Here is a 26,258-nt window from a genome sequence, read left to right on the forward strand (position 1 = left end):
TGAGAGAAACATAACGTTCCCATTCCGTGAGGATCCCTCGGTGAATCCTTTAACCCGACTTGACAGTCGCCCAACGTTTCGGTATTTATTACTTCCTGTAATGTAGAAGAAGTGAGATTGTCCAAACATGTCATTTTTTCCCTTTAATTTCCAATCTACGGCAGACTCGGATTGAAATGACCATCACATGCCCAGAATTTAGGAAGCAACTATTATTTTTAGAGGGAAAAAAATAATGATTATTCACTGCTTTTTGTTCTGCTGGAGAGACGAAACAAAAGTTGAAGATTGGACTGATGGGAGTCTTCCATCTTCTAGCTGTAATGTACAGTATGTGTGCGTTATCATCCATCCCTCTCGGATGGGAAGCGATGGAGCCGTTATATCTCCTGACTCACTGACGAGAGCTGCAGAATCAAACAATAAAAAAAAAGACTTTATTCTACATGGAGGGAGGGAGGAGAGCGAGCGGGGAAATGGTCTCTGTACTTCCTTTTGGTCTCTCTCCCTATTTCATTTCTATAAATAGCCGGACGCTTGGCAGCTGAGGGGTAGTCCACGCAGAACAAATGCCCCCCCCCCCCCCCGGCTGTTGCACTTCATTCCCCACATAATGAGCCAGACGCAGATCGCCGCCGTCACTTCCACTCTTCCCCAGGACCGAAGGCAGGGGCCGCTGCGTTGCCGTGGAGACGTGGCTGACCCCTCCGCCTTGATCCGTCTCATCCCCTCTTCCTCCCCTCCTTGATTCTCGCCCGTTGGGCCTCTTTCATTCAGCACCACAAGAAGGGGGGGCAGAGTACTGCACTCGTCTTCTGCATGTCTCTGATGTAATGGAGTCAGTACTCGGGTTTCTCCCCCCGCTCTGCAAATATATTCCGGACCAGTGGGCCGCTGAATGCTCCGCTCCGATGGCGGCGGCTGCAGAAGGGGCTCGCTCCGTCGACGGCCGACGCTGCATGTGTGCAAATACTGGTCTCTGTGGATCGTATGTGAGCTGAGAGCACGAGTGGGAAGTAAGGGGGTTGGGAAGGGGGCCAAATCCAGGATGGCGACCACGGGCATCCCCTGCTTCCTGGTCTGGTGGACTCTAAATGGACCATAATGTACTAAATGAACATCATGCTGGGTTGAAGAAGACTTGAAACTAGAGATTGAGACCATAAACCGATGTTAATTGAGATAATAAATCAAGAGTGAAGTCATTTTCTTACAGAATTCCATGCAATCTGACTTCTAGAGGAGTCGCCCCCTAATGGCCAGTAGAGAGAATACCTCGGTCCACAAACAAACGGGGGATGTCACGTCCACTACTTAGATACACTTTGGTTTTGAGATCTCTGAGATTGATGTTGTGAACCCGAGACCAGATAAAAGACTGTCTTCTGTGGCCCTCAGTCTCCGGGAGCACCTTCTGAAAATAGATTTTTAACTGTAATTATTCCGACTTGTGAGCACTACAGTTGAACTCATGCGTCACCAAGACGGCTCCGGAGGGAAGTGAGGTCGTTATAGTTTGGGTGAACTTTCCCTTTTTAAAAAAAAAACAAACACAGTATTTCCATGTCACCTTAACGCCGTGTCCCCACACCCAGCCATGCATTTTTTTAAAAGCGAGTCCTCGAGGGCTGGTTGGTGCTTTGCTCCATGTCTGACCCCCCCATCTCCACACCACCCCCCTAAACACATCCACCACAGACAGGAAGTGGCCCTCCAGCCTCGAGGCCTTCAGATCCTGATGCGAGGTGACACCTTACCTTTCTTATTTCACAGCTTCACTATTCATTACTGACCGTACTTAAGGGGACGTCACCCCGGAGGGGGCTGCAGTGTTAAGTCCCACGATGACCCCCGCTTCCTCCCTCCCCCTCTTTCTCTCACCAGCAAAGTCGCTGCAGCTCGGGTCGACAAATGATCAGCGTGTGCAGAATGCACAGAGAGGGAGAGAACACCCGAATCACAAAGTGCAAGTGCAGCACTATTCTCTGGTTTCCCAGCTCCAGATTCTCTGCTGCCGCATGCTAGACGTTTGAATGAAGTGTGCAAGAACAGGAAGACGGGGGGGGGGGGTATACCAGAAGCAGAGGTGAAGTCGATTGGATGCAACCGAGTCGATTTCAGGGCTGCGGCCATCAAGCCGCCCCGTCCTTGCTCTTGCTCTCCCGGTGTGTTGATTACAAGTGTAATCCATTAATCATCAGCGAACGCATGGAGGGCTCCTGATGAGGGAGGCTGAGGGCGGCCATTGAATTCCGATCATGTGATGCATGCTGGGATGCAGGTAGAAGAGCCTGTGTGCGTGCACCGACATGTCCAGTGTGTTTCCTGCCTCCGCCCCCTTTTTGTCCCTGCAGATAAGAGCACTCCGTTAAAAACACCATATTAATTACAGCGTTACACAGAGGTGGAGGGTGGAGGTGGTGGTGTTGAGGGCCCGCCAGACCAGATTGGGCCCCCTCTAATCGCTCCCGGAAGAGATTTGTTTTTTGAATATCATATTTAAATTTGAACAAGCGTGGACGTCTGAACAGGCTAATTAGATTCTGCATACATGCTCCGTCCCAAAAAGGACAGAGCAATAAATAATAATAAAATCAGGGCTACAAGTCTATCTGTGTTGTTTCGCCGTGGATTGATGAGAATTAATTATGGAGTAACTGCTAATTAAGTGAAGAGACTTTTCAAACACTGAGCTCGGTTTGCCGGGACCTTCAGGCCGCTGCTTTGGGCCCCGTGTGATTCTGTAATCGGAGGTGGTGGCGGCATCCTCGTCTCGGAGGCTTCGTGTGTCTCGTTAGCGGCCGACGCTGCAGCATGGAGGCCCGGTGAAGCTCGTTATCTGTACGTAGCCGCGCGCGGAGGATCAGCGGGTCGTTCAGTGCAACTCCAACAACGGAGACGGCGTTTCAAGTTGCATCCTTTTTTCTTGTTACTCTTCAGGAGGTTCGGCCGCGGCCCTTACAAGGTTCTCTCATCTGTGTAGCATGTTCTTCTTCTGTCGCACACACAGATGTACGACGTGGTTAGAGTCACGGTTGCACCCGGTGGCTTGTGGACGACGTTTGAAGCCTTGAGGTTGGTATTTTGTTCGTCGCCATCTTGGAATGTTTTGCAACCAGTGATCCGTAATCCAAGGTGAACTTTACAGTTGAGTGTTAAAGGGAACTTTCTAGCTAATTACACTGGTAGCATTGTAGCATGATAGCATTGTAGCATGATAGCATTGCAGCGAGGCCGCGTAGCGTCCTGTCAATCAGCAGGTAAGCCCCGCCCCCTAAAGCATCCCCTGCTTTCTGGTCTGGTGGACTCTAAATGGACCATAATGTACTAAATGAACATCATGCTGGATTGAAGAAGACTTGAAACTAGAGATTGAGACCATAAACTGTTTACTGAGATAATACATAAGATAAGACTTCCATACAACCAGAGGAGTCGCCCCCTGATGGCCATTAGAAAGAATGCATGTTTGAGGCACTTAAGCTTTGGCTTCACTTTTAAGAACTGGAGGTGACTGGGGGGGTACCTATGTTGATTGACTTTCCTGTCGATATGATTAGCTCTGATATTAATATGACAGAACGTTATAACTGATTATATGCGGTGCAATGATTATATTAAATGAGCCGTTTCTTGCGGTTACACCATGCATCACAATGGCAGAATAAACACGTGACTCAGTGATGATCTTCCTGCTGTCGCTCGTTAGTGTGTGTTGAATGTAGCAGCACGTGACCAACAGTCGGTTTGTGGAGGTGAGAAATTGGGTGATACCTTAATTTCCTGTTGTGAACACTTGTCACGGTGGGCTGGGGGCCCGGATGATGTTCGTGCTTTTGTGGTGCAGGTTTTCTTCTCCTCTCTCAGCCGATGGTGACGTAGTTGCGCGCGCTAAGCGAGCCAGTCCGTGTGACTTTTTTTTTTTTTTTTAAAGATGGGGGGCGGAGGGCTGTAGGGCGCAACCATTTCACACTTCCGCCGCGTTACAACGGGAGCCTACTATTAATAATAATAATTATTATTATTATGCGAGTGTGACGTTGTCGTTTTTTTTTTTTTTTTTAAAGATCGTCTCCGGCAAATCGTCTCCGGATCCCCGCCTCGGCGCAGAGGAGGACGCGCCGTGGTCATCTCGTCCCCCGGCGGTGCGCAAAGTCCACGTGCCGAACCTGAGCAACTTAAAGGCCTTTGTAATGTAACGCGGGGTTCAATATTAATCTGAGTGTGGCCGTTTGGCGTGGAGAAGGCAGCCGGAGAAGAGAGGGAGACTCCATCATCAGATCTCCTGCGCTATCGCAGCCGGGGAGAGAGAGAGGGAGGAGGAGGAGGAGAGCGCTGATTCACGGCTTGCAGGAGGAGGGAGAGCCGCGCGGACCGGCTCTGAAGATCCATCTCTGATCTTAAAATACCGACCCCCCTTTCCTCCCCCCACTCCTCCTCCTCCTCCTCTCCCCCTTCCTCCCCACTCCTCCTCCTCCTCCTCCTCCCTCGTCATTGACAGCTCTGCGACCCGGTCAATCCGTCAGACAGGGAGGATCTGGGGAGGAGGGCGTCCAAGGCAGGAGAGGACGAAAGGCGATCACCTCTGGACCGGTTTTTTGATCCAACCGCCGATAACCGAGCGGAGGCTGCTGCCTCTCCGTCGACACCGTGGATCCGCCAGGGAGGGGAGGGGGGTTCTGGTCCGAGACGCACGTTTTGGACTCCAAACAGGCGAGATTACACCGAGACTGCTGCGAGGTGGATCTGAAGAACCATCACCATAATACTACTACTAATAAAGGTGGCGGACAGGGAGCCGTTTCTACATAAACTCCCCGGAATACAAACCCAGGTACGTCCCGATGACTCGGTGTTAACGAGCGTTTTAACGTGCGACAGAGTCCCGGTGTGATGTGGTCCGGCACTCCGGAGCGCTTCATCCCGGACCAGGTTTTAACCTGCCTCCCCTTCCCATTCGCGCCCCATCATCACCATCACCACCACCACCATCATCATCACCATCGTGCAGATACGATCCGCTGCAACGGACTCGTGATGTAAACCGTCTAACGGGGTGTGCCATTTGACATGATCGGTTGTCATGGTCCCCTGCTGCTAATTGGTGGAAACACCTGGATGATCCAGGTGTTTCTTCTTTTATATCGGGGGGGTTTGATTCCTCTCCTGCACGGCCTGCTGGGAGTTGGTTTGGAGGAAAGTGTAACGGGGTTTTACTTTCAGAGAGGAGGGGATATAAACTCCCCTATTTCCCCTGCGCGTCTTTTCCACGTAGGCCTGCACGCGCCCTATAAGTTCCCGTGCGGCCCCAGGGTGCTCCGGCAGGGATTCCCCCCTCAGGTATCGGGATAGTGAGCCCCCCTCCCTCCGTGATGATTAATCAGCAACAGCTGAGCCTCTCCGTGTGTCTGCTGAGTCCGTGTTTGCGCGCGTCTCAAATAGCCTCCTTTAAACGAGACGCTCTTCCCAAAATAGGGAAAGAGATCTGCGAGCAGAGGCGCCAGAAGGGTCCGCATCAGTCCGGGAACCAGACGTGGACGTCCCCCTTTCCCACGGAAAGCCACTCTCTTAGAGGTGTGCATCATATGGGGGCTGCACGTACCTGTAATGTTATTTGCTGAGTTAATCGGTTAATCGTTTGATCGACATTTCAGAAGGGGAAAAAATGCACCAAAATAAAATCACAAATTTATTTTGGTTTGAATATTTAGTTTAATATCAGAAAACAACCTGGAACCAGATAATTTTTGTTATTAAAACAAATCAATCGATTGATTATGGATGTTCCTCCCTCATAACAGGGCTGTAAAGTCTGCGATGCATTGATTTACTTAATTGTTCTGTTGGTTTAGGCAAACTTTATATGATTAAATAATAATAATAATTAAGCTAATATTATGCTATTTTGCCTCTCATTGTGTTAAAAATGCTTTAAATGAATTTAAATGAGAGTATTACTTGATTAGTATTACATCAGGAATAAAATTATTGGGAAATCATTAATTTTATTTATTTATTTATGCATACAATAATTGTAGGTTCAGTGTAAGAATATGTATCTCCTTCAGTCCAACCCCCTTTTTGAATTAATTAATATTGCTCTGCTTTAGTGTATGAGCCTAATGGATTGTAGTATCAATATGGATGTTCTGTATGAGAATGAATGTTTGCTTATAGTGGTCGGTGTTGGACTTTTAACGTGTTTCGGCAGCAGAACTCCTCAACAGTCCTCCTCCTACGTTAACAATGCAAAATACACTAGTAAGTATGGAAACAGTTTTATGTAGCTCCTACTTAAGGGGTCTCGGCTCTAATGTTGGTTTGCATCGATGAATGGACTCTGCATCCACTGACAGTGATAGAAAATCAATGTTTAAAATGCACACTCCTTGTGAGGTCACACACCTGAGAGCTTTGATTGTAGGTATTCTAATGAGCTTCACATAGACGATGTGGTTGTGTACCATTATATGGTTCCTCAAACTAACCAGCAAATCAATACTTCCCCATTGGATTCATTTACCAGCGAGATTTTGACTTGTGAAGTTGAGCTAACTCATAAAAGTGACCATTCAGCCTGAGTCTTCTGAGGTTCTGGGGCTGTTTAGCAGGCATTTACCAGTCAGGGAGGTGCATTATGGGAATTATGTCTATTTATGTCCATGCTTTACAACTGACCATGTGACCTGCATGTCTTCAGAAGGAAAAAAGTCATAGCAATGCAAAGTGTTTGCACCAACTTGGGTTTATCGAGGACTGGTCCATGCCAGACCGGACTAGTCCAACGTGTTTTAAATAATAAAGTTATTGCCGATATAGTTAACTTTGCTGTTGTAAAAAGCTTCATTTCAGTTGTAGCCATTGTATTAGTGTTGGTAGATGCAGGATAGTCTTCTTTTGGTAGGAACATGAATAACGGTACAGGAGAGGAGGTAGTGGTGGTATTAGGAGCAATATTGAGGCTTACTGAGGTAAAATTCAGGGATTAATTTCTACATGCACAAAAAAGATTAAAATGACTCTTTAGAATAGGACAAATATGTAATGTGTCTCTTGGGACATGATTGGAAACGGGCACGTCCGTAGTTATATATAGATAATCTTTCCCTATCCATGTAATGGGACGAGGCAGGAAGTGGCCGGCTCTGTCCACAGTTACTGTTTGGTCGCTCTGCTAGTTTGCTCTTGGATTTCTGGGTATTTGGGCTTGTTGGCCATTTGTGTTGGACCTCTGTTTATCCAGAGTGGGCTGACTGAGCACACACACTCTTTCTCATCACTTTCCTCTGATTCCACACATTCACACATCGGCCTTAAAGCTGCAGGGACGCGTTGAAAGCTGCTGGAATCAGTGATTTCAGGTTGTTTGTTGTTGGTGTGTTGTTCCTTTTTTCTGGCCCTGCATCTTTGCTGGTTTGGTTCACTCTCTTGGCTCTCATGAAGCCAAAAGCCAAAACAGTACATTCCCAGTACCTAACCGTAGATGGAAAAAGTTAGCCTGCTAGTTAGCTAGCTAGCTGGTAAACACAATATAGCATTTTAGCAGCCACAGAGCGAGATATTTCCCTCGGGAGTCGGATGAGACCAAAACGGAGCTAAAAGAAGAGATGATGTTGGATTTACAGTCATTAATGTGGACAGAAACTCCAAATGAATGCTTATGTTGCTCTGTGTTCGATGCGTAAATAGAGACAAAACTAAATTCACCAGAACAACGCCTGAATTATTTTCCTTTTTAAATGACTTGAATAATGGTGAGATTGACCCCGGTTATAAAAGATGATGGGATCGTACGAAGTAAAAAACATTTGATACTTTGGATTTAGGATCCTCTTCCTCTGGTATTTTATCTTACAATTAAATGGCCATCACTTAGTCCTTCCTATCCCCAGGACTATCATACTGCAGACATGCAGTAAAACAGATGGTTTTACTGATCTGGTTCTAAAACAGGAGGAGGCACTTCCTTTAAGAAAACCCATCCCTGCTGTCAGATTTCAAAGTTCCTAGAAGTTTATTCTGAAGGTTCGAGTAACGGTCGCAAAATCCTTCCGTCTCAACTTCTCTCTCATTAAGTCCCAACTTTTGTCTCAATTATTCCTCTGTTGTTGTTGTTGTTTGTGCTCGGCGCCGTCGGTCCTCCCGGGGATGGCGTATCTGGCTCCGGTCCACGTAAACGGCTCTGCTGATTCGGTTCAATTTAAGTTCCTTGCCTCCCATTTCTGCTGCTGTTTGCTGTCGTCCCCTTTTCCGTCGTCTCCATCAGCCCGCCGCTCTGCAATCATCATCTTCTTTTTTTTATTTTATTTTTTTTTACATCTGGGGAATTTAATTTCAAGCCGAGATAGTGATGCAATTTTTGTGTCTATTAAACACTGAATTGGTTTTGCTAAAGTCTGATGTTGATTGAAACATTGCTTCTTTTTTTTGCAGACATTAGGTGTGTAATAATTGCCTTTTTAATAGGTGTGAGTGCTTTAAATATGCCAGCTTCTGTTTGCCTATCCAACCTGCATTTGGAAAAATCTGTCAGCCATGTAAACTTGGCCAGTGGTCCGTCTGGATGATGGGAACCCTTTCCAAAAAAAAAAATGTGACCCAGGAGTTCAAGTAGTTGGGAGTCATTTTTAAAGTCTTCAGATCCAGCACACACGACTTAGATCCAATAAGAAATATGCATTAGACAGTGTAACACACATGCCATTTAATGGATGCTTTTATCCAAAGTGCCTTTAAGTGCCAGGAGTGCACACTCTACAGAGTTGGGCGCGGGCAGGCCCCCCAGAGGTAATCAAACCCTTTAACCAGGAATCAGAACACAAGAATGCACTTTAATCGTAACAAACTGTGGAAACATTCAACCTATATTTAGCTCAACAAAAGCGAAGGGATATGAGTGGTGGCATCTTTGAATCCTCCAGGGTATTTGGGGACAAAATGATTAACTTAGAGTCTGTGTCTCTCTGAAGAGATCATTCAAACTCTAGACTAAACTGTCTGTGTGTCTAAGGGACCCGAAGGTGTGGAGGAGGCCCCCGGCCCCGTATACTGCCAAATCATCTCAGGGAGCTTTTTATAATAAATCCCTCCTGCGTTATCTCTCAAAGCAGCTCGTATCTTAATAGTTTGGGCTGGTCAACTGTTCTTCCCGTTGTTCTTGGCCCTCGGCTGTTTGCCTCAAAATAATTGTCCTATCCCGTAAGAGCATGAGATACTTAGCCCGAGCTGGTATGAATTCGGACAACGTCTGCATTGTTGTTGTGACGCTGCTCTCTCTTGCGGGAGTGGTAAGTGTGCATTTAGAGTTGGGATATAATTAATTTGGACGGGACATCTGTACCCTTTGTTTCCAGTTTGCCTCTTGATGGTCTCCTGCCTCCCCCCCTCTGTTTTTTTTTTTTTTTTTTTTTGCCAATGCGACATTTTGGACAGTGCTTAGTTTGGCAACACGGCACGCCTGCTGAGCGAGCTGTTTGGTTTCAAAGCTGTGTTGCTACCCCCCGAGATCTGCAGACAATCATGCTCAAGTCCACATTATGGGGGGCGCAACGGATCCACATCCAAGCTGAAAATACACTTTATGATTTTTTTTTTTTTTTAGAAATGAGCCCACAGGCTGTGGTTTTGTTTAATAAAGTAATGTTATCTACACTGTTCAGATAGTGGTTTACAGACCTGAAAGTCTCATGAATTTCCAGCCAGCCTCTCGTAAATATCCTAAAGGTCTCGTGGCTGCTGTTTGTGAAGGAACACATTGAAGTGGCGGATTGTGCGATCATTTGAATTCCTTTCTTGTTTCAGACACACAGTCTTAAAGACTTTTACTAACACTGCTCCTCAATCTTGGGATTGAAAATGAGCAAAGTGAGCAAAAGATGAATATATCTATCTCGTAAAAGGCAAAATGATGCAATTGTTTTAGCACTCTTGTCCCAGTTTGAAAGCTGTCTCTATTATTTTAGAGTATATAAATATGTTTATACATCCATATAATCTGTGTGGTTTGTCTGTTTTACGATTTAGGTGGTGGGCGGAGACAAAGCACAGCCCAGTGCTGGATCCCAGGTGGACCATCAGTGTGGTAAGGACCCTTGAGACGAAGAAGGGTGCATGGAGGGTTCCAGGCCCGTGAAGCCGGGTTCGTCAGCCTGCCTGTGGTTGGGGCTGGTCTCCGCGGCCGTCGCCTTCCTCTGCACCGAGGCCCGGACCACTCCGAGCCCCCTGCTGACCCCCAGCAATGCCACCTGCTCCGGGAACTCCAAGTGTCGCACAGGAATCATCCTGCCCATCTGGTATCCTGAGGACCCCTCCATGGGAGACAAGATCGCCCGGGTCATCGTGTATTTTGTGGCCATGATCTACATGTTCCTCGGCGTGTCCATCATCGCCGACCGCTTCATGGCGGCCATTGAGGTCATCACCTCGCAGGAGAGGGAGCTCGTCATCAAAAGGCCCAACGGGGAAACCATCACCACCACGATTCGGGTGTGGAACGAAACGGTCTCCAACCTCACGCTCATGGCTTTGGGCTCATCTGCCCCTGAGATCATGCTGTCGGTTATCGAGGTTTGTGGACACGAGTTCCAGTCTGGCGAGCTCGGCCCCTCAACGATCGTCGGCAGCGCAGCCTTCAATATGTTCGTCATCATTGGCCTCTGCGTGTCCGTCATTCCCCAAGGAGAGGTCCGTAAGATCAAACACCTCCGGGTGTTCTTCATCACCGCGGGCTGGAGCGTCTTTGCCTACATCTGGCTCTACATGATCCTGGCGGTGTTTTCACCCAACGAGGTCCAGGTCTGGGAGGGTCTGCTCACACTGGCCTTCTTCCCCATATGCGTGCTCCTGGCGTGGGTGGCGGACCGGCGGCTGCTCTTCTACAAGTTCATGCACAAGAGGTACCGCACCGACAAACACCGGGGTGTCATCATCGAGACGGAGGCGGAGCGCTCCAAGGGCATTGAGATGGACGGCAAGATGGTCAATTCCCACTTCATGGATGGTGGCGCGGCGAGCAACCTCATCGGGCTGATCGAGAGCAAAGAGGTGGACGAGTCCCGGCGCGACATGATCCGCATCTTGAAGGACCTGAAGCAGAAGCACCCGGAGAAGGAGCTGGACCAGCTGGTCGAGATGGCCAACTACTACGCCCTCTCGCACCAGCAGAAGAGCCGCGCCTTCTACCGCATCCAGGCGACGCGCATGATGACGGGCGCCGGCAACATCCTGAAGAAGCATGTGGCCGAGCAGGCGAAGAGGAGCACCAGCGTGCAGGAGGTGCACGTGGAGGAGCCGGAAGAGTACGTGTCTCGGATCGCATTCGAGCCTGCCGTCTACCAGTGCCTGGAGAACTGCGGCGCCGCCATTCTGGCCATCACCAGAAAGGGCGGCGACATCAACAAGACAATCTACGTGGATTACAAGACGGAGGACGGTTCGGCCAATGCCGGCGCAGACTACGAGTTCTCCGAGGGCACGGTCGTGTTCAAGCCCGGCGAGATGATCAAGGAGATCAGCATCGGCATCATCGACGACGACATCTTTGAGGAGGACGAGCACTTTTTCGTGCGGCTCAGCAACCTGCGCGTCCTGGAGACGGAGGACGAGGTGCTGTCGCCCAACAGCCTCCCGTACCCGAAGGCCATGCTGGGCTTCCCCGCCGTCGCCACGGTGACCATCCTGGACGACGACCACTCGGGCATCTTCACCTTCGAGAGCAACGCGCTGCACGTCAGCGAGAGCATTGGCATCATGGAGGTGAAAGTGCTGAGGACTTCCGGCGCGAGGGGGACGGTGATTGTGCCTTACCGCAGCATGGAGGGACTTGCCAAGGGGGGAGGGGAGGACTTCGAAGACACCTACGGGGAGCTGGAGTTCAAGAACGACGAGACCTGGTAAGATGGCAACTCTTTTTCATTTTTGCATCTTAACAATGGGATAATAAATTGCAGATTTTGAAATCAAGCAAGGTTATTGAAAACGAAGTGCATTTAGGAGTCATAAATAATAATAATCCTTTGTTTCCATGCCTGTTTTTGCGTCCCACTGATTTGTGTGTTTTGTTTCTTATTTGCACTTTGGTGGTGATAAACCTGACAGCTACAGTATATAAGACATGAGAGCTAGCTTCAAAGCTAGTTAGCAGTGTGCCGGATGTGTCTCATTCAGCGTTTTTTGTTGCTTTTGATACAAAGATCTTTTTTTACCTCTTGACATCATTTAATTTAGAACATACTTTGGTAACCTACTCATGTGCCGTTTTTCACCCGTCACCGTGAATCTTAAACACTGGTTTCCTTTACGTGCTCAGACAGCGTAGCCTTTCATCTGAGCGTGCACTCCACATCCCCTTGTTTTCCTGTCAAGAGATTTTTCTTTTCGCTCTCATCAGAGCGCTTTGGTAGCAAATCTGTGTGTGCGTCGCATTTCAATGGGGGATTCAACTTTTGGGATTCGTCACACAACTGTGGAAACAGGAAGTCCTTAAGTAACACCTCCTCGCCTCTCTAATCCCTGCTGCTTCTGTTGCATCTCTGGATCTTTGCTCTTTTTCTTTTTATTGTTTCTGTGTCGCGTCTGCTTCGATTTGAAAGAAAGCAGCGAGGAAGAACAGGAACGGCTTGATAAATGGAGGGAAAATGACAAACAACAAAGGTCATGGGCCTTATAATCAGTCGTAGTCTTGTAGGTTAGCAGGCAGGTTTGATCGCTTCTGGGCACAGTTACAACAAAGCTTTGTTTGAAAGTAATAGAGGGGGTTTTATGTAAATTGTGTATGTTATGCAGCTTTGTCAGCGCTACCACTATAGTGTGTAACAAACAGCATCGGGTCGTGTATGTATGCTGCTATAGCTTTCAGTCCCGTGCACGTAAAGGCGGTGCTCGGGGGGGAAACTGGCGTGTGTACAGAATTACGCCTGAGAAATATTGATTTGTTTGTTTCACAGCTTGCATCCGCTCGCCTCTCACACATTGGTCTGCGGGCCACTGGATCAAAGTGACATCCTCCTTCCCCTCCACCAATCAGGGCGCTCGCAGCACGTGCGTGGCATGGGTGTGCTCTAGGGTTAGGGGTTCCTCAGGGCCGAGGGTACCCAGGAGACCGGTGGCGGGCGGGCGGGGGGGGGGATGAGCGTCAGGGTGATCAGCATGCTCTTGGGGCCTGCTGAGCACTCAGGGTTTTTGCTTGATTTATGTGAGAGGCTTTATGGTTCGGGCCCGAAGGCTGCCAGGGGAGTAGGGGGGAGAGATGTGGACTATTATTATGAGACTGCGGTGATGTTGTTGGCATTGTTGGGGGGGGGGATGCTGGTCTATCGATCTGCCCATCGTGTTGTGCATCGCGCTGTGATGTTAGACGCCGGTGTGAACGGATACGTGCTGCAGCAGCGGCGGTCATATGAGTAGCAACGTCTCAATATAACAGAAAGGACTTCATTAATAATTGAATGATTGCCTCTTTCTTTCTCATTAAAAGACAAGTCAAACTATTCCTTGATATCATCTCTACACCAGTAGGATGGGGTGGATCCCTATCCTATTATATAAACATAACCCTATTGTGCATTTAGGATGTGCAGATTTATTATTTAACACTGTTATTCCACCGAACAATTCATCCTCATGCAAAGGTTAAAGGTCAAAAGTTATAACATGCTTGATCCTTTTAGCAGGAGCTTGAATCAAATATGGCTTTTAGATCAGCCGTGTAATGTGACATTAAAGAGGCTGCGATTACAAAGAAATGCTAACGTGATCACATAATAAGCGTAAAAATCACCGTGACATAAATGTCATGGAAACGGCCTTTTTGACGTACGACACGTGCACGCTGACATGCGTCACAGGATGCCACTTTAACTGCAGCGCGAGACTCTTAGTGGATATTAAGCTAAACTCACAGTCGGTGCTTATTAACAAACTCTCTGTAGAAAAATGATGGATCTCTCTAAACATACATGACATTAATCAGCAGTTAAAACAATGAAAATTGTTCATGTGCATGTGCATGAACACGCTCTAGCATTAATACGAAAAGCTCTCCTTCCCCCCGCTCAGAGGCTTTTTTTTTTTTTAACTCCCAACAAATCTCCAAGAAATTTCCATAATTACACTCGGATAGTGATGAATTAGATTCCGTGTGCATCCATAAAAAAGACAAAGAGGAAGCAGCGGAAGTGACAGCTTCATCCAGAAGCATACTAGAAGATTCATGAGAACATTTCCATACACAAAACAAAAAGGGGGGATGAATGTGTAGAATATTCACTAAAAGGCATAATTACGAGGATGTTTCTCCCCCGCCGTCTGGAACGCTCTCCTCTGGGTCGTTTTCACGCTCGCAACATGAGAAAAAAACAAAGAATTGATTTGCCGCCGTCGCTTCCACATTCATATTCCGACTGAAATTGTCAATGGAAATGTTCTGTTTATTTCCATAAACGCCGAAATAACAGAAGGATTCCCTCCTTGGCACTCGGTTAAAGCGGTTTTTCCCTCCCGCTGCTAATTCGGCGCTAATTGCGACTAAACGGGGGGCAGACTGGCGCTCGCCTTCTAAAGGGCAAGGGTTTCCTCTGATGATCCTTTAGGACAATTGGACCACATAATGCTTCGGCTCGCGTGCTCTTCCTTTTCTCTCGCCCACTCTTTTACGAGGCATTGACTCTCAATCTCTTTTGACACACTTTGGGTCCATTGTTATCAACCGGAGAGGACATTTATTACAGTCCTAATCTGGAGCTCTGGAATACATCACTCCAGTTCTTAGCCAGACGGTAGTTCTCAGCACGGAGCAGGAAGTTATGTCGTTTCCTGGCGGCGGTGGCGGTGGCGTGCTCCGAGCTAACGGATATGAACCTCGTCTTCTTGAATGAGGACTTCATGGTGGTGATGGTGGCTCTCATGTTAAAGATTGGCTCCTGATAGGTTAGTTAAGGCTAACACGTTTAGCCTTTTTAGCCTCCAGTTCTTAAAAGTGAAGCCCAAGATGAACGCCTTACATATGTATTCTCTCTGCTGGCCATCAGGGGGCGACTCCTCTGATTGCAAAAAGGAGTCCGATTGCATTACTTCTCATTTGAGCTATCTCAACAGTACTAGTGGTACAGCAATTCAGTAGTCAATCAACAGCAACTTTTCTGTTTCAGCAACTATTTTGACGATTGGTTCGTTGTTTTGTTTCTTTGAAGGCAAAATTGCCAAAATTGGTTCCAGCTTTCTAGTTTCTTTGGTCGATCAAATTAAATCCTGAATATCTCTGGGACTGTTTGGACAAAATAAGGCGTATGAAGTTGACATTTTATAGACAAAAAAATCAGCCGAATAATGCGATCAACAATCAGCACTGTTTAGAACAACATTTTGAATCCTCTTGTGACCAATCAGGTGTATCTAGAGACCCTTCAGGGGGGTCCTGACCCCCCACGTTGGCAACCACAGGTATAGAACGAGTTTTCCCGTGAGAACATTTAATGGCTAAAGGTCGCGGGCTTCCTGACGCAGCTGCTCGATGGGGAAGCTCCGTCCCCGGAGACGCCGCGGGTTTTTAACCGGGCGCTGATGGATTCGTAAACAAATGAGCAGCGGGCAGCCCGGGATTGGCTAAAGCGATTGTGGTCACGCCTATATGAGCAGGACTCTCCTGTGCCTGTAAACCTGCCTTGTATTGTTATAAATAGCATCACACGGGGACGTGCTCATGAGAAGATGCATGGCCTACCCCCTCACCCCCCCCTCCAGTGCCCTTACTCAACCCTCTTTCCTTAATATCTCTTGGATGTATAGCTGTCGCCCCTCCGGGCGTCGTGATTGACGGAACACATGTCCGTGCTGATCCTCGTTCTGCTGACCACTCAGCTTTCCCCCCTGCCAGCACTTTTGCAGACATCCCATCCCAGACCCACGAGGTTTACCTTACCGGCCTGCAGTCCTCCCCCCCACCCCCACCTCCACACAGACCTGGGATCAGCTCAGCTCAGCTAATCGTCTTCAATGCTGCACTTCTGTTTTATTCACACGAGCCTCATACTTTGTGTTTTTCCTAGTATTTGCTTGATAAGCGTTTGTCGGGTTGAAGGTGAACCAGGGAGGGTAAACGGAAGTCGCACCGGCACAGTTTTGGCTTTGAGTGAAAGCGTGAAATAGTTTTCTGTAGCGCTAACAGCTCTCAGATCAGTTTGTTAACGCACATACAAACGCATTAGAAGATTCACGAGGACGTTTCTTATCTTAGCAAACTCATTGTAGCTTTTGCACTTTGGCTCCTGCTTACAAATATTGTACAGAAACAACACACACACACACACACACACACACACACACACACACACACACACTTACAGACACACACACACACACACACACCTAGGTTGAGTGGCCATAAATATGCTGGCCCTGCGTTTGTTCCTCCCAGTCGGGGGAATGCAATTAACTTAAAGCTTATTTATAACACGATCCAGTGCAGGGCGTGTCGCCAGCCCCCCCTGTGTAAATCTGACTGGGGATCAGATATTCGGGCTCCCCCAAACCTTTTGACAGTCTCTCCAGCCTAATCGAGTTAGGATGGAGGTAAGTGCATCAGTTTTGACCCATTTTTACTGTCAAAGCATTTAGCCAATGTTTAACAAATAAACACGGTTTCATAATTCAGTTTTATTCAGGGGGAGGAAAAAAGAAGTGAGTTATTCAGGTTATTCTAGTCGCTCAGTTGACAAAAATGGTAATATACGTTCAGGGACCAGATCCTGTGGGATCTTCTCTCACAAATATAAATATATATTTTTTTAATTGCGATCCATGATAAAAAACCCTGTATTGTCCCATGCCTATTCACAGCAAGGCAGCGGACGCCTGGACTATTTCTACAGATCAACTATATGATTAGTTCGTAATTTTGCACCAAATCTGACAGCAAAGTCAGCCTTTTTTCATATTTTCACCCACATTACATCAAAACAATACAATACAATTAAAGGTCAGATAATAAGAAAATATGTAACTTAAACTGCATATTAAACTCTTATCTGCTTGTCTGGATTCTGCTCGTGGTCTCTGAGAATTTTTTTTTTTAATGTGTGTGTAATTTGAGTGAACTGACCCTTTACACTATTCCACTCCAGAGGATAATTCTCTTAATTGGGTTAAACATGTGCTCTATTTTCCTCCTGAAGCTCTGCACAAACACAAACAAAACCCAGATCCCTCCTCCAAACACACACTGGGACGTTTGTACGGATCCACAGCCTGAAACCTGAGAACACTGTAGTGTTGGATGGCTTTCCTTAATTAGCGTGGGTTTGTGAGTCAACAGCTAAAGTACTGTGATGCTGCCTTCAGTCATATCAAGACCGGCTGTAAATAGAAACGTTTCCTGTCTGTCTCCCGGAGGTGACGAGTAGGAGAACGTGGGGACTTCTGATTGGCTGTGGCCGGCAAGTCAACGAACCAGGAACAGGAAGTCGGGGTTATTTCGCCGTGGGTTTTTTTTTTTTTGGGGGATTGCAAATTGGAGTTTTAGCATCTGAAGGGGATGCTTTTGAGTTGAATTCTGGGAAATGTAGGATCTAGCGTTTTGGGAGCTTACTTGGAATAAAAGGCAGGAACATCGCGAACTTTGTGGAATTTGTGGGGAAAAAAACCCCGACCCTCCTTCTTCTAATTGATCTCATAACGTTTACGTTCATATATGACAAAAAAATCATTTAATTTGAAAACCTGGAACTTGTGATTTTCAGTATTTTAGCCCAATGACAAATGACTCGGATCCCAGAAGAGCTCATGGTGTTTGTAGTCCTGCTTGTTTGAGAAGAGAGAGATGAAGGACATGCTGCCGCTGTCTTGCTCTCGTTGCCTGAAACAATAATGTAAAAGCATATGAGAGCGTGGCGTTTGTTTGCAAATGTTCAAATGCAGAATGTGATTGGAACGTGTGAAGTCGGCTAACGGCTCTCGACGTCCGAGCGATACACGAACCGCTGCGCTGAGCGGCCCCGAAGGCCAGCGCGGCAGGAAGCTGAATGAATGAATGTGGATGAGGCGTTGTTTTTAAAACGTGGAAGTCGGTCCACTTTTCCATAAAATGGAAATCGCTGTCATCACTTGTTCACGTACGGCGGCGGCGTCTTCGGTGCTCATTACTGCTGCTTTTTTATGCACTACACTTCCCAGAGATCACCTGTCATTCATCAGTACGGATGGTACGATGTCACCTCCTCGGGTTGCGGTTTTGATGAACGATGTCATCTGTCGAGCAGGCATGTGAAATGTTTGCAGCTTCTCAAACGATTTTTACGACCTTTTGTCGCCTCTTTTATATAATCGTGAATTGGATATTTCTAGGGTTTGAACTGCTGTTTGAAGTGGAGATAAAAGATTCAACATTTTAACGAATGAAATTCACCCGTTTTAATGATCGATTAACCATTAAGTCTCTCTTCAGTGTCTCAGATGTGAAGATTTGCTGCATTTGTGAAACATTTTTTCTTATAGTCCAAAAAATTCAACAAAACAAGACAAAGAAAAACACTAAATCCTTTCATTGAAGAAGCTGGAACAATCAGCTAATTGGTTAATCAAGCGCGTTCAGCTCTGGGTTAATCAATAATGAGAAGGATTGTTAGTCGAATTCCCAATTTGTTAGCTCGGCCGCTGAGAAATGTTTCATTATTTTCCGACATTTTAAACTATGAATTAGCATTTTAACATAAAAAAAAAATCAATAGAGGTATCGATTGGTAATGTTTGGGTTATTTCTGATGATTTAATCTAAACACATTTATAAGACTAGCAGAGAAGGAGACGTTTTTAGGAGTCGGCTTGTTACCTGCATCCATCTTCTGGATAGAAAATCACTGTTCTCATCTGTTCAGTCAGTCGGTCGGCGACACGCATTAGTGCTGTGAAACCTGCTGAAACACCCTCCCCTATTTGCCCTTTGACCCCCGACAAGTGCAGCCCTGTCATCGGTGCATCGGTGCATCGGTGCATCGGTGCATCGGTGCATGTTCCACTGTTCCACTGTGGAAGTACTTTTTTCTTTCTCCTGTTTTTGATTATCAGGCTAGCAGCCTCTGCTTTCTACAGCCCTCCATCTCTGCAGGGGGGGGGTCTGTCTCCAGAAACACCCTGAACCCAGACTCGCTGTGATCTCACTCCAGTTTTACTCTGCACACCATCCACAGTCCTAGGGCAACTCCTCCTCCATGTGTCAGGCCGGACCAGGGGTCCTCCTTTAAGGGGGGGGGGGTATTATTCCCACGGTGCTGCAGCAGAAAATGCGCCAGAATGCATCCGTAGTTCCTGCTACTCGTCTATCCACATCCTGCACCCTTCATCCCTGTTCCCGTGCCTCCTCCTCCTCTTTCCTCCTCATCATCGGGGCAGCAGCTCTGTGGTGCAAAAGTCAGCATGGATCTCAATCAGCTGTTTAAAAAAAAAAAAGAGAGAAAGAAATCGCTCGATTTGTGTTTCCGAGCTAAATGAACTCGCGTTTGCAGGAGGACTTTCACAGAGCCGATGGGATTTCTCTCACTTTTATTTGCAGTGTTTCTATATTTAGATGGGATGTCTGCTTCTGATGCTCTTTGTCACGGATTCTTTGTTTTGGCTGAGCGGTATCTCTCCCGTCGCCGAGGCCGGATGCCGATTTGTGCCGTTTAATGGCTCCTTGGTGAGATTGTGCGTCTTAAGGAGAGCGAAGGCGGCACAGAGACACGGATGGGAGACGAGGGAAATATTTTTGCATCCTAAAACTTCTTCTTCTTATGTCTGACATAAGCGGCGTTCCTCAGGGTGGCGTAAACAAGCCGGGGTCAAAGGTCAGCCCAGAACAGGAGGAGGATTCCCAAACGCAGGCGACTATAGAATAGAAGATCTATTCTATATTCTGTATTGAACTTCTATATTCAGCTGGATTTCTATTCTTGTCGAGTTGTGACGTCTCTTTACTCTCGAGACGAGAAGCTTTTTGTGAAAATCCCTCCGGGTTTCTTGTCTCACCTGGAGTTTATATTTATGCTCCTCTCTTGTTTTATGTGTTTTCAGCCTTTGTTCAGGAAAATCTCAACTCAGACAATCTTAGCCCTCCAAAGTTGTCACTCGCCTCGGGGATAAGACGTCTCCGTTTTATACGTGTTGGGGTTTGAAGGAAGTTTTATTGTTTTTTTTAATGCAGGGATGAAGTCCACATTCAACAAAGCTTTAGTCTTCAATGTATGAACCGTCTGTTTGTTCCGCGTCTCTTGAGCATCTTGTTTTTCTTTACTTTTCTGGTTTATACTCTTTATGTGTTTACAAAAACAACTCTCTGGGTTATTTTGGTCTCAAAATCCTTATTTTCTTGAAACAACTGAACAAAATTAGAAGAATTAAATTGGTTTAACAAACTGGTTATCAGTTAAAATAAACTTGTCAAGAAATGTCTACTTATATATTTAAAAATGTAAAGCTGCACTTATCAATACTTATGCATCAAATGACTTTCCGTAAAGTGAAAGTGGACACAAATAGAATAATCACCCAAATCCACATTTCTCGTCAGCTCCACAGAGCGTTTTAGTGTCTTTCAGCTACTACTCACTACTTTGTTTTGGGTCATTCACCATCATCACTTCCAGCAGCAGCAGCTGTTTTTAGTAAAAAATAATAACATTAACATTCCTCTGTACGCTGCCTTCTCAGCAACAGACAGACGAGCAAGATGCTTCTATTTTCTGACGTTGGTGGTGACCAAAACGGAGCTAAAAGGAGATACTGGTATATTTACTGCACATTGTCAGAGCGGTGGTTTTGAACTGGACCTGTGCCGGGTGTTGGCCAACCTTGGGCCGTCATGCATGTGTGCATGCTGGAGGCTCGCTGATGGAGGTGGAGGCTGGGTATGGGAGCCATGGAGGGTCAGTTTGGCAAACAAAAGTGCCCATGCTGGCCCCTCTGGGGTCCGGGAGATGGGTCGAGCTGTCACGTTGAGGGAGCTGGTGAAAGATGAAGAGGTTACGCTGCTTGGATCACAGCTCTGCCAAGGCCTCCGGGACTCTTTCTCTTTACAACACTCGACCTAATCTCCCCCAGTATCGCCCCTTTCATTTCCCTCTCCTTTTCTTCTTTTCATGTTCTTCTGTCTCTTATCATGCCTTGTTCCTGGCAAGGGTTTTATCTCTCTCAGCCTATTTTCACCCTCTCTTGGATTTTTTTGTTCCATCCTCCTCCCATTTATCTCAGTCTTAATGTCTTTTCATTTGTGTTTTTCTAATTCCGTTTCATTTCTTTCTCACCCCGCCACCGCTGGTATTTATTATTTAAAAGCCTCAGCAATGCCTCCGTATGTGCCTTCTCCCTCTTTTATAGATGCTGGCCTACTTCTGTCTCAACCTGTAATTGTCATTTGGATGGAGAACTCCGAACCGACATCATTCAGTGTCGCGGCCGAGGCGACACAACTTGCTCCAACTGGTTATTATGCACAAGCAACAGAAACCAGAATGCATGGCGATGATCGGACGCAACGTGCAGTTTAGGGATGAATTTTCATCACGGAATAATCTGTGTTTTGTTTTCCAATTAATCAATTTGTTTGTTTGGCTTTGAAATATATTTTTAAAAAGTCTCAAATGACTTTCCCGATGATAAATGACACAGCAAAGTTACTAAATACTATGATTAATCACAAAGCTGAACAATTTAAGAATATTTAACAGCATTTTCCCATCGTTTTTTGTGTTATTTCTCCTAAAATGTCAACTCTAACAGGAAGTGAAGCTGCTGATGCTCAACACACATGTGCAGGTTATTTTTGGACCAAAGTATTTATAGAGAATAAAACATGTCAACCTTCAGACCGATGTGAGCGGAAATGAGAGGCTGTCCTCGAGATGTAAACCTTCCCAAAACTCCATTTGCCTTCCTGCCACAGTTGTGGAAGCTGTCATGTTAGATACCATCCAACCTCGGGGGGGGGGGGGTAGATTACTGTAGATGGGATTGGATTTCCTCACAACAAGCATTCATTGTAGCGGCCAATTGCTGCGGGGAAAAGAAAACCTCCAGTTCTAGAGATAAGAGGAGGAAGTCGGGCCAGATCTGTGTCTGAGATCAGCGAGATGATGATGTTTGGGAGATTGGCCAGAAAACAATAACCTGAGTGTCATTCTATGATGATATGTTCATTATTTGAAAGAAAAAATTAAGATTTTTATATGCGATCGTGTCTTAATGAGGCACATATAAACACATGTGTACGAACCGGACCGTACCAAAGCGGGGGGGGAAGATCGGGGGTGTTTGAACCAGCAGTAGACCGGTCTATTTAAAACCTCCGATGTATGAACCGACTGATCTCTCTACGGGCTTCAGTGTCACGTTTCACTTCTGTACTTCTTCTATCCGACAACCGTCCTCTTCTTCGTGTCTCTTTATTGTCGTTTTCATCAGAACAATATTAATTTGTCTGCGTTTCCTGCCTGCGTTGAAGTCTGCTTTCCATGAGACTATGAAACTATTTCTATTAAGTTTTTCAGAGAAGTGTATCTACATTTTTTCCCAGTTTAAGAAAGACCCTCGGGACCCTTGCAGCATCAAAGGACCATTCACACTGTAGATCTGTTAACAGCAGCTTCTCAGTTTCTCATTTTTATTTCTGCGAACAGACTTTATACGGCTGAGAGACCTTAAAGCATTTCAATCAGTTTTCTCATTCGCTGAGAGTTGGATGTGACGATCGGTATGCATCTCCTATTTTTATGTATATTTACATTACATTATATATTATATTTAGACATGTTTTTCTAGGTATTAAACAAACGAGCTTTAATGTGAATATTTGAAATACTGACTTTTAGCAGTGCAGAGCCAGGCTAGCTTATTCCCCTGGTTTCCAGTCTTTTAATGCTAAGCTAACTAGCGGCTAGCTCCAGCTTCACATTACCAATCATGTCGTCCAACTCCACCAGAAAGGAGTGAAAGTGAATAAGTGAAAGTCCGTTTTTGATGGTTTGTGCTGAAATCAAGTCACACAGCCTTGCATTAATGTCCTCATTCTCAATAATTTCCTTATAGATTTATTAGAATAATTACAATTTGGGGATTTTATGATCATTACTGAGTCCAACCCTGCTTTATAGTAATGATGCTAATTTTCTTCAGTGCAAAATGGACCTTTTACACTGATTATGTAATCAGACTTTTTAATGTACATTTTTATTCTAATGGTTCTTTGCGTTTGTGCTCCATTTGATCGTGAGTTACACAGACAGGGGATGACTTGCAGCAAAGGGCCCCTAGGCTGGACTCGAACCCCCGGGGTCGGAGCCTTAATGGTGCAACGACCGGGACCCCCGTCAGGGAGCAAAGCTAATTATTTCACTTCTGATAACTAACTGCAGGATCTGATTTCTACATGTGGAGATCAAAGTGGGCAGAAATGCAGTTGCTCTCGCTTCCACCATGTGAGGGGGGGGTGTTCGGTGTTCGGTGTCCCCCCTCCTTCATGCCCCCCCGCTCTGGTTCACGAGAGTCAATCCTCTGAGATATTTAAAACAGCTCGTTTTGAAGCCTGCCTTGTTTTTCATCTATCCTCTTGTGAAAATCCCCCTTTGATGTTCCCACATCCTCAAAAATTGCTCTAATTCTTTTTGCCGCTGTTTACGAAACGGTTAATTTCGCAAATTACCGCAGTGTCGATCTGTCGGAAATTACCAGGCGTAATGCTCGACTGTTTTTTATGTTTTTATCTTTTCGTTAACCCGAAGTTTGAGTCCCGAACCTCGTTTGAGTGAACAAACCACGCAGACAAGGTGATTGGGAGTCGAGATGAAGGCAGACGGAGACACTTTTAATCTTCGGACGTTTGAAGTTTGTCCTGCTTCTGAGTCCTCGCAGATTAAAGACGGAGTGTGAGTGTGAGTGTGAGTGTGAGTGTGTGTGTGTGTGTGTGTGTGTGTGTGTGTGTGTGTGTGTGTGTGGTTAAACATGTTACAGTGTATCTTGTCTTCGCTGCATGGCGGCCCGGCTAATGGGAATCTGCTGCCTGTCATCTACAGCCGGGCCGTTCCATCAGAATGTTAATGGGGGGGGGGGGGGGGGAGTATAGAATATCTGTTGCCTACTGATGAACGCAGAAATGGAGGAAGCAAAAGAAAGAACAGAACAAATGCCGTGCCCGAAGGGGGGGGGGGGGGGGGGCAGATATAGATTGATGAAGGATTGTTGGCTGGAAATGAGATTTCATAAGAAGCTGTAGATTTTCTCCCTCCAGCTGCAGATATGAAACAGAGTTGTGTCACAAGAGCAGTAATACAACACACACACACACACACACCTGATGTTAGTGTGTGTGTGTGTGTGTGTGTGTGTGTGTGTGTGTGTGTGTGTGTGTGTGTGTGTGTGTGTGTGTGTGTGTGTGTGTGTGTGTGTGTGTGTGTGTGTGTGTGTGTGTGTGTGTGTGTGTGTGTGTGTGTGAGTGAGTGAGTGAGTGAGTGAGTGAGTGAGTGAGTGAGTGAGTGAGTGAGTGAGTGAGTGAGTGAGTGAGTGAGTGAGTGAGTGAGTGAGTGAGTGAGTGAGTGAGTGAGTGAGTGAGTGAGTGAGTGAGTGAGTGAGTGAGTGCGTGCGTGCGTGTGTGTGTGTGACATAGGGCTCTTAGCTTATGACTAATAAATGAAAGGCTGAAAGAACTGCAGCTGAATAATTGAGGTCTTATGTAATGATAATTGCGGCCCCATAAATAGGGATTCACCTTTTTGGCAGAGAGCACACGCTCGCCGCGTCCTCGCCGCGTCGGCGCCGCCAAGCCGAACAAACTGTTTCCAACGCAGCGGTGATCTTTTTGGTCAGACTCTTTGTCTCTCCTTCATCTCTCTCTCTCTCTCTCTCTCTGCTCGTCTTCATGGCTTTCAGAGTTGTTGTCTTTTTTCCCCCCAGTCTTTCTCCACACACACACACACACACACACACACACAGTAGTGACAGTTTCAAAGCAGTGCCTGATGGAAGAGCCGGTATTGAAGCCTCGGTGAGATTGCTTGCTTTAATTGCTGTCAGAGGCAGGATGGGGGGGGGGGGAGCGGCAGCGAGCCGGAACAGCTGAGCGATTTCATTCCAAAAAAATGCTGTTTTGTAAGAAAGTCTCTCCACCTGAAGCTCACCGGCAACGCTCGAAAGCCCAGGAGGAGGAGAGGCTCCCGACTTTAGTATTAAAGGGCCGATGCTCCCAGATGACCAGAAAACGGCTTTATTTCTCTCACTTTTTGGGATTTCACAGTCGGCTCGTACCAAATCCACCTCCCGTCCTTACCTTTCAAAATAAAAGCCCCCAGACATATAATATTTACAGGCAAGTATTTAAGATTTGTGGCCTTAACGTTACAGGTAGTTTGGTTTTTCTTTGCCCTGATTTTGGTATTGTTTTGGATTTTGAGGCCGACCTTTGACCCCCTTTAAGACTCACACGGGTCCCCATTTCCAGTGATGGCGGTGGCAGATTAACCAGTTAAAATGCTTGGTTATTCTTCAAACAATGGCTCCTTGATTTCAGACGGGTGATAGTTTTTGTTGATTTTATCAGCTAATACTGACCTACAACATGCTTTAATAATACAAGTAATTATTTTGAAGCAGCCTGAGAGGTCACTGGGTCTTATTTACCCATCATGCCCTACTTTTCTGGTGCTCGGCTGCGTGGCGATGCTCCTCCCCTCCTCAGCTTCACGGTACTCACTTTCTAGCTAAAGCTAGACGGGGACTTGATGAATGTCTGGTTCATAACATTGATGGGGGGGGGGGGGGGGTGATGATTTAATCATCGTACAATGGATGGGGGACATCATTCAGGTCTGGATTAGTGCAGGTGTTTGCCACCTCAAGAATACTCGGGCTGATGAATCTCATTGTCAGCGCTGGAAGTAATCTTCGCTGTGAAGCGTCGGCGATTAGTTCCCAGCAGCCAAGAGTTCGCATTTTTCTAAACTCTTGTTGCTATGGCTGCAAGTAGCGATGATTTCCATTATTGATGAATCCCCCCCTCCGGTATTTTCCTCATTTCATTGATTGATTGTTTCTGAAATGTCAAGCAAACAGTGGAGGAATGTTTTTAAAGGGCTTGTTTGTTCGGATCAAAAGTCTAAAACCCAAATATATTAAGATACGTGACTTTTGAGCATAAAAATAAACCTGCAAATCCTTGAAATTTACTTGAAAATGATAAATTGATTATAGACATAGTTCCTGATTAACTCTCTTTAGATTGACATCGTTTTTTTTATATTTAATAC

At 46.2% G+C, this 26,258-nt stretch overlaps 2 protein-coding genes across 4 annotated transcripts in view; one reads left to right on the forward strand and one right to left on the reverse strand.

The window, feature by feature from the left end:
- cnih1 (cornichon family member 1) overlaps positions 1 to 26,009 on the reverse strand; it is a 196,164-nt gene extending 170,155 nt beyond the window's left edge. For both annotated transcript variants that reach the window (XM_084012865.1, XM_084012863.1), the window contains exon 1: positions 26,002 to 26,009. The gene's annotated coding sequence lies outside the window, so the exon portion shown is untranslated. The remainder of the gene's footprint in view (positions 1 to 26,001) is intronic.
- slc8a3 (solute carrier family 8 member 3) overlaps positions 4,475 to 26,258 on the forward strand; it is a 71,927-nt gene continuing 50,143 nt past the window's right edge. For both annotated transcript variants that reach the window (XM_084012835.1, XM_084012836.1), the window contains exons 1-2: positions 4,475 to 4,834; positions 10,024 to 11,891. In XM_084012835.1, coding sequence (XP_083868961.1) covers positions 10,111 to 11,891 — 1,781 coding nt within the window. In that variant the 5' untranslated portion in view covers positions 4,475 to 4,834; positions 10,024 to 10,110. The remainder of the gene's footprint in view (positions 4,835 to 10,023; positions 11,892 to 26,258) is intronic.

Source organism: Eutrigla gurnardus (genome assembly GCF_963514095.1).
Source record: "Eutrigla gurnardus genome assembly, chromosome: 7".
Taxonomy (NCBI): domain Eukaryota; kingdom Metazoa; phylum Chordata; class Actinopteri; order Perciformes; family Triglidae; genus Eutrigla; species Eutrigla gurnardus.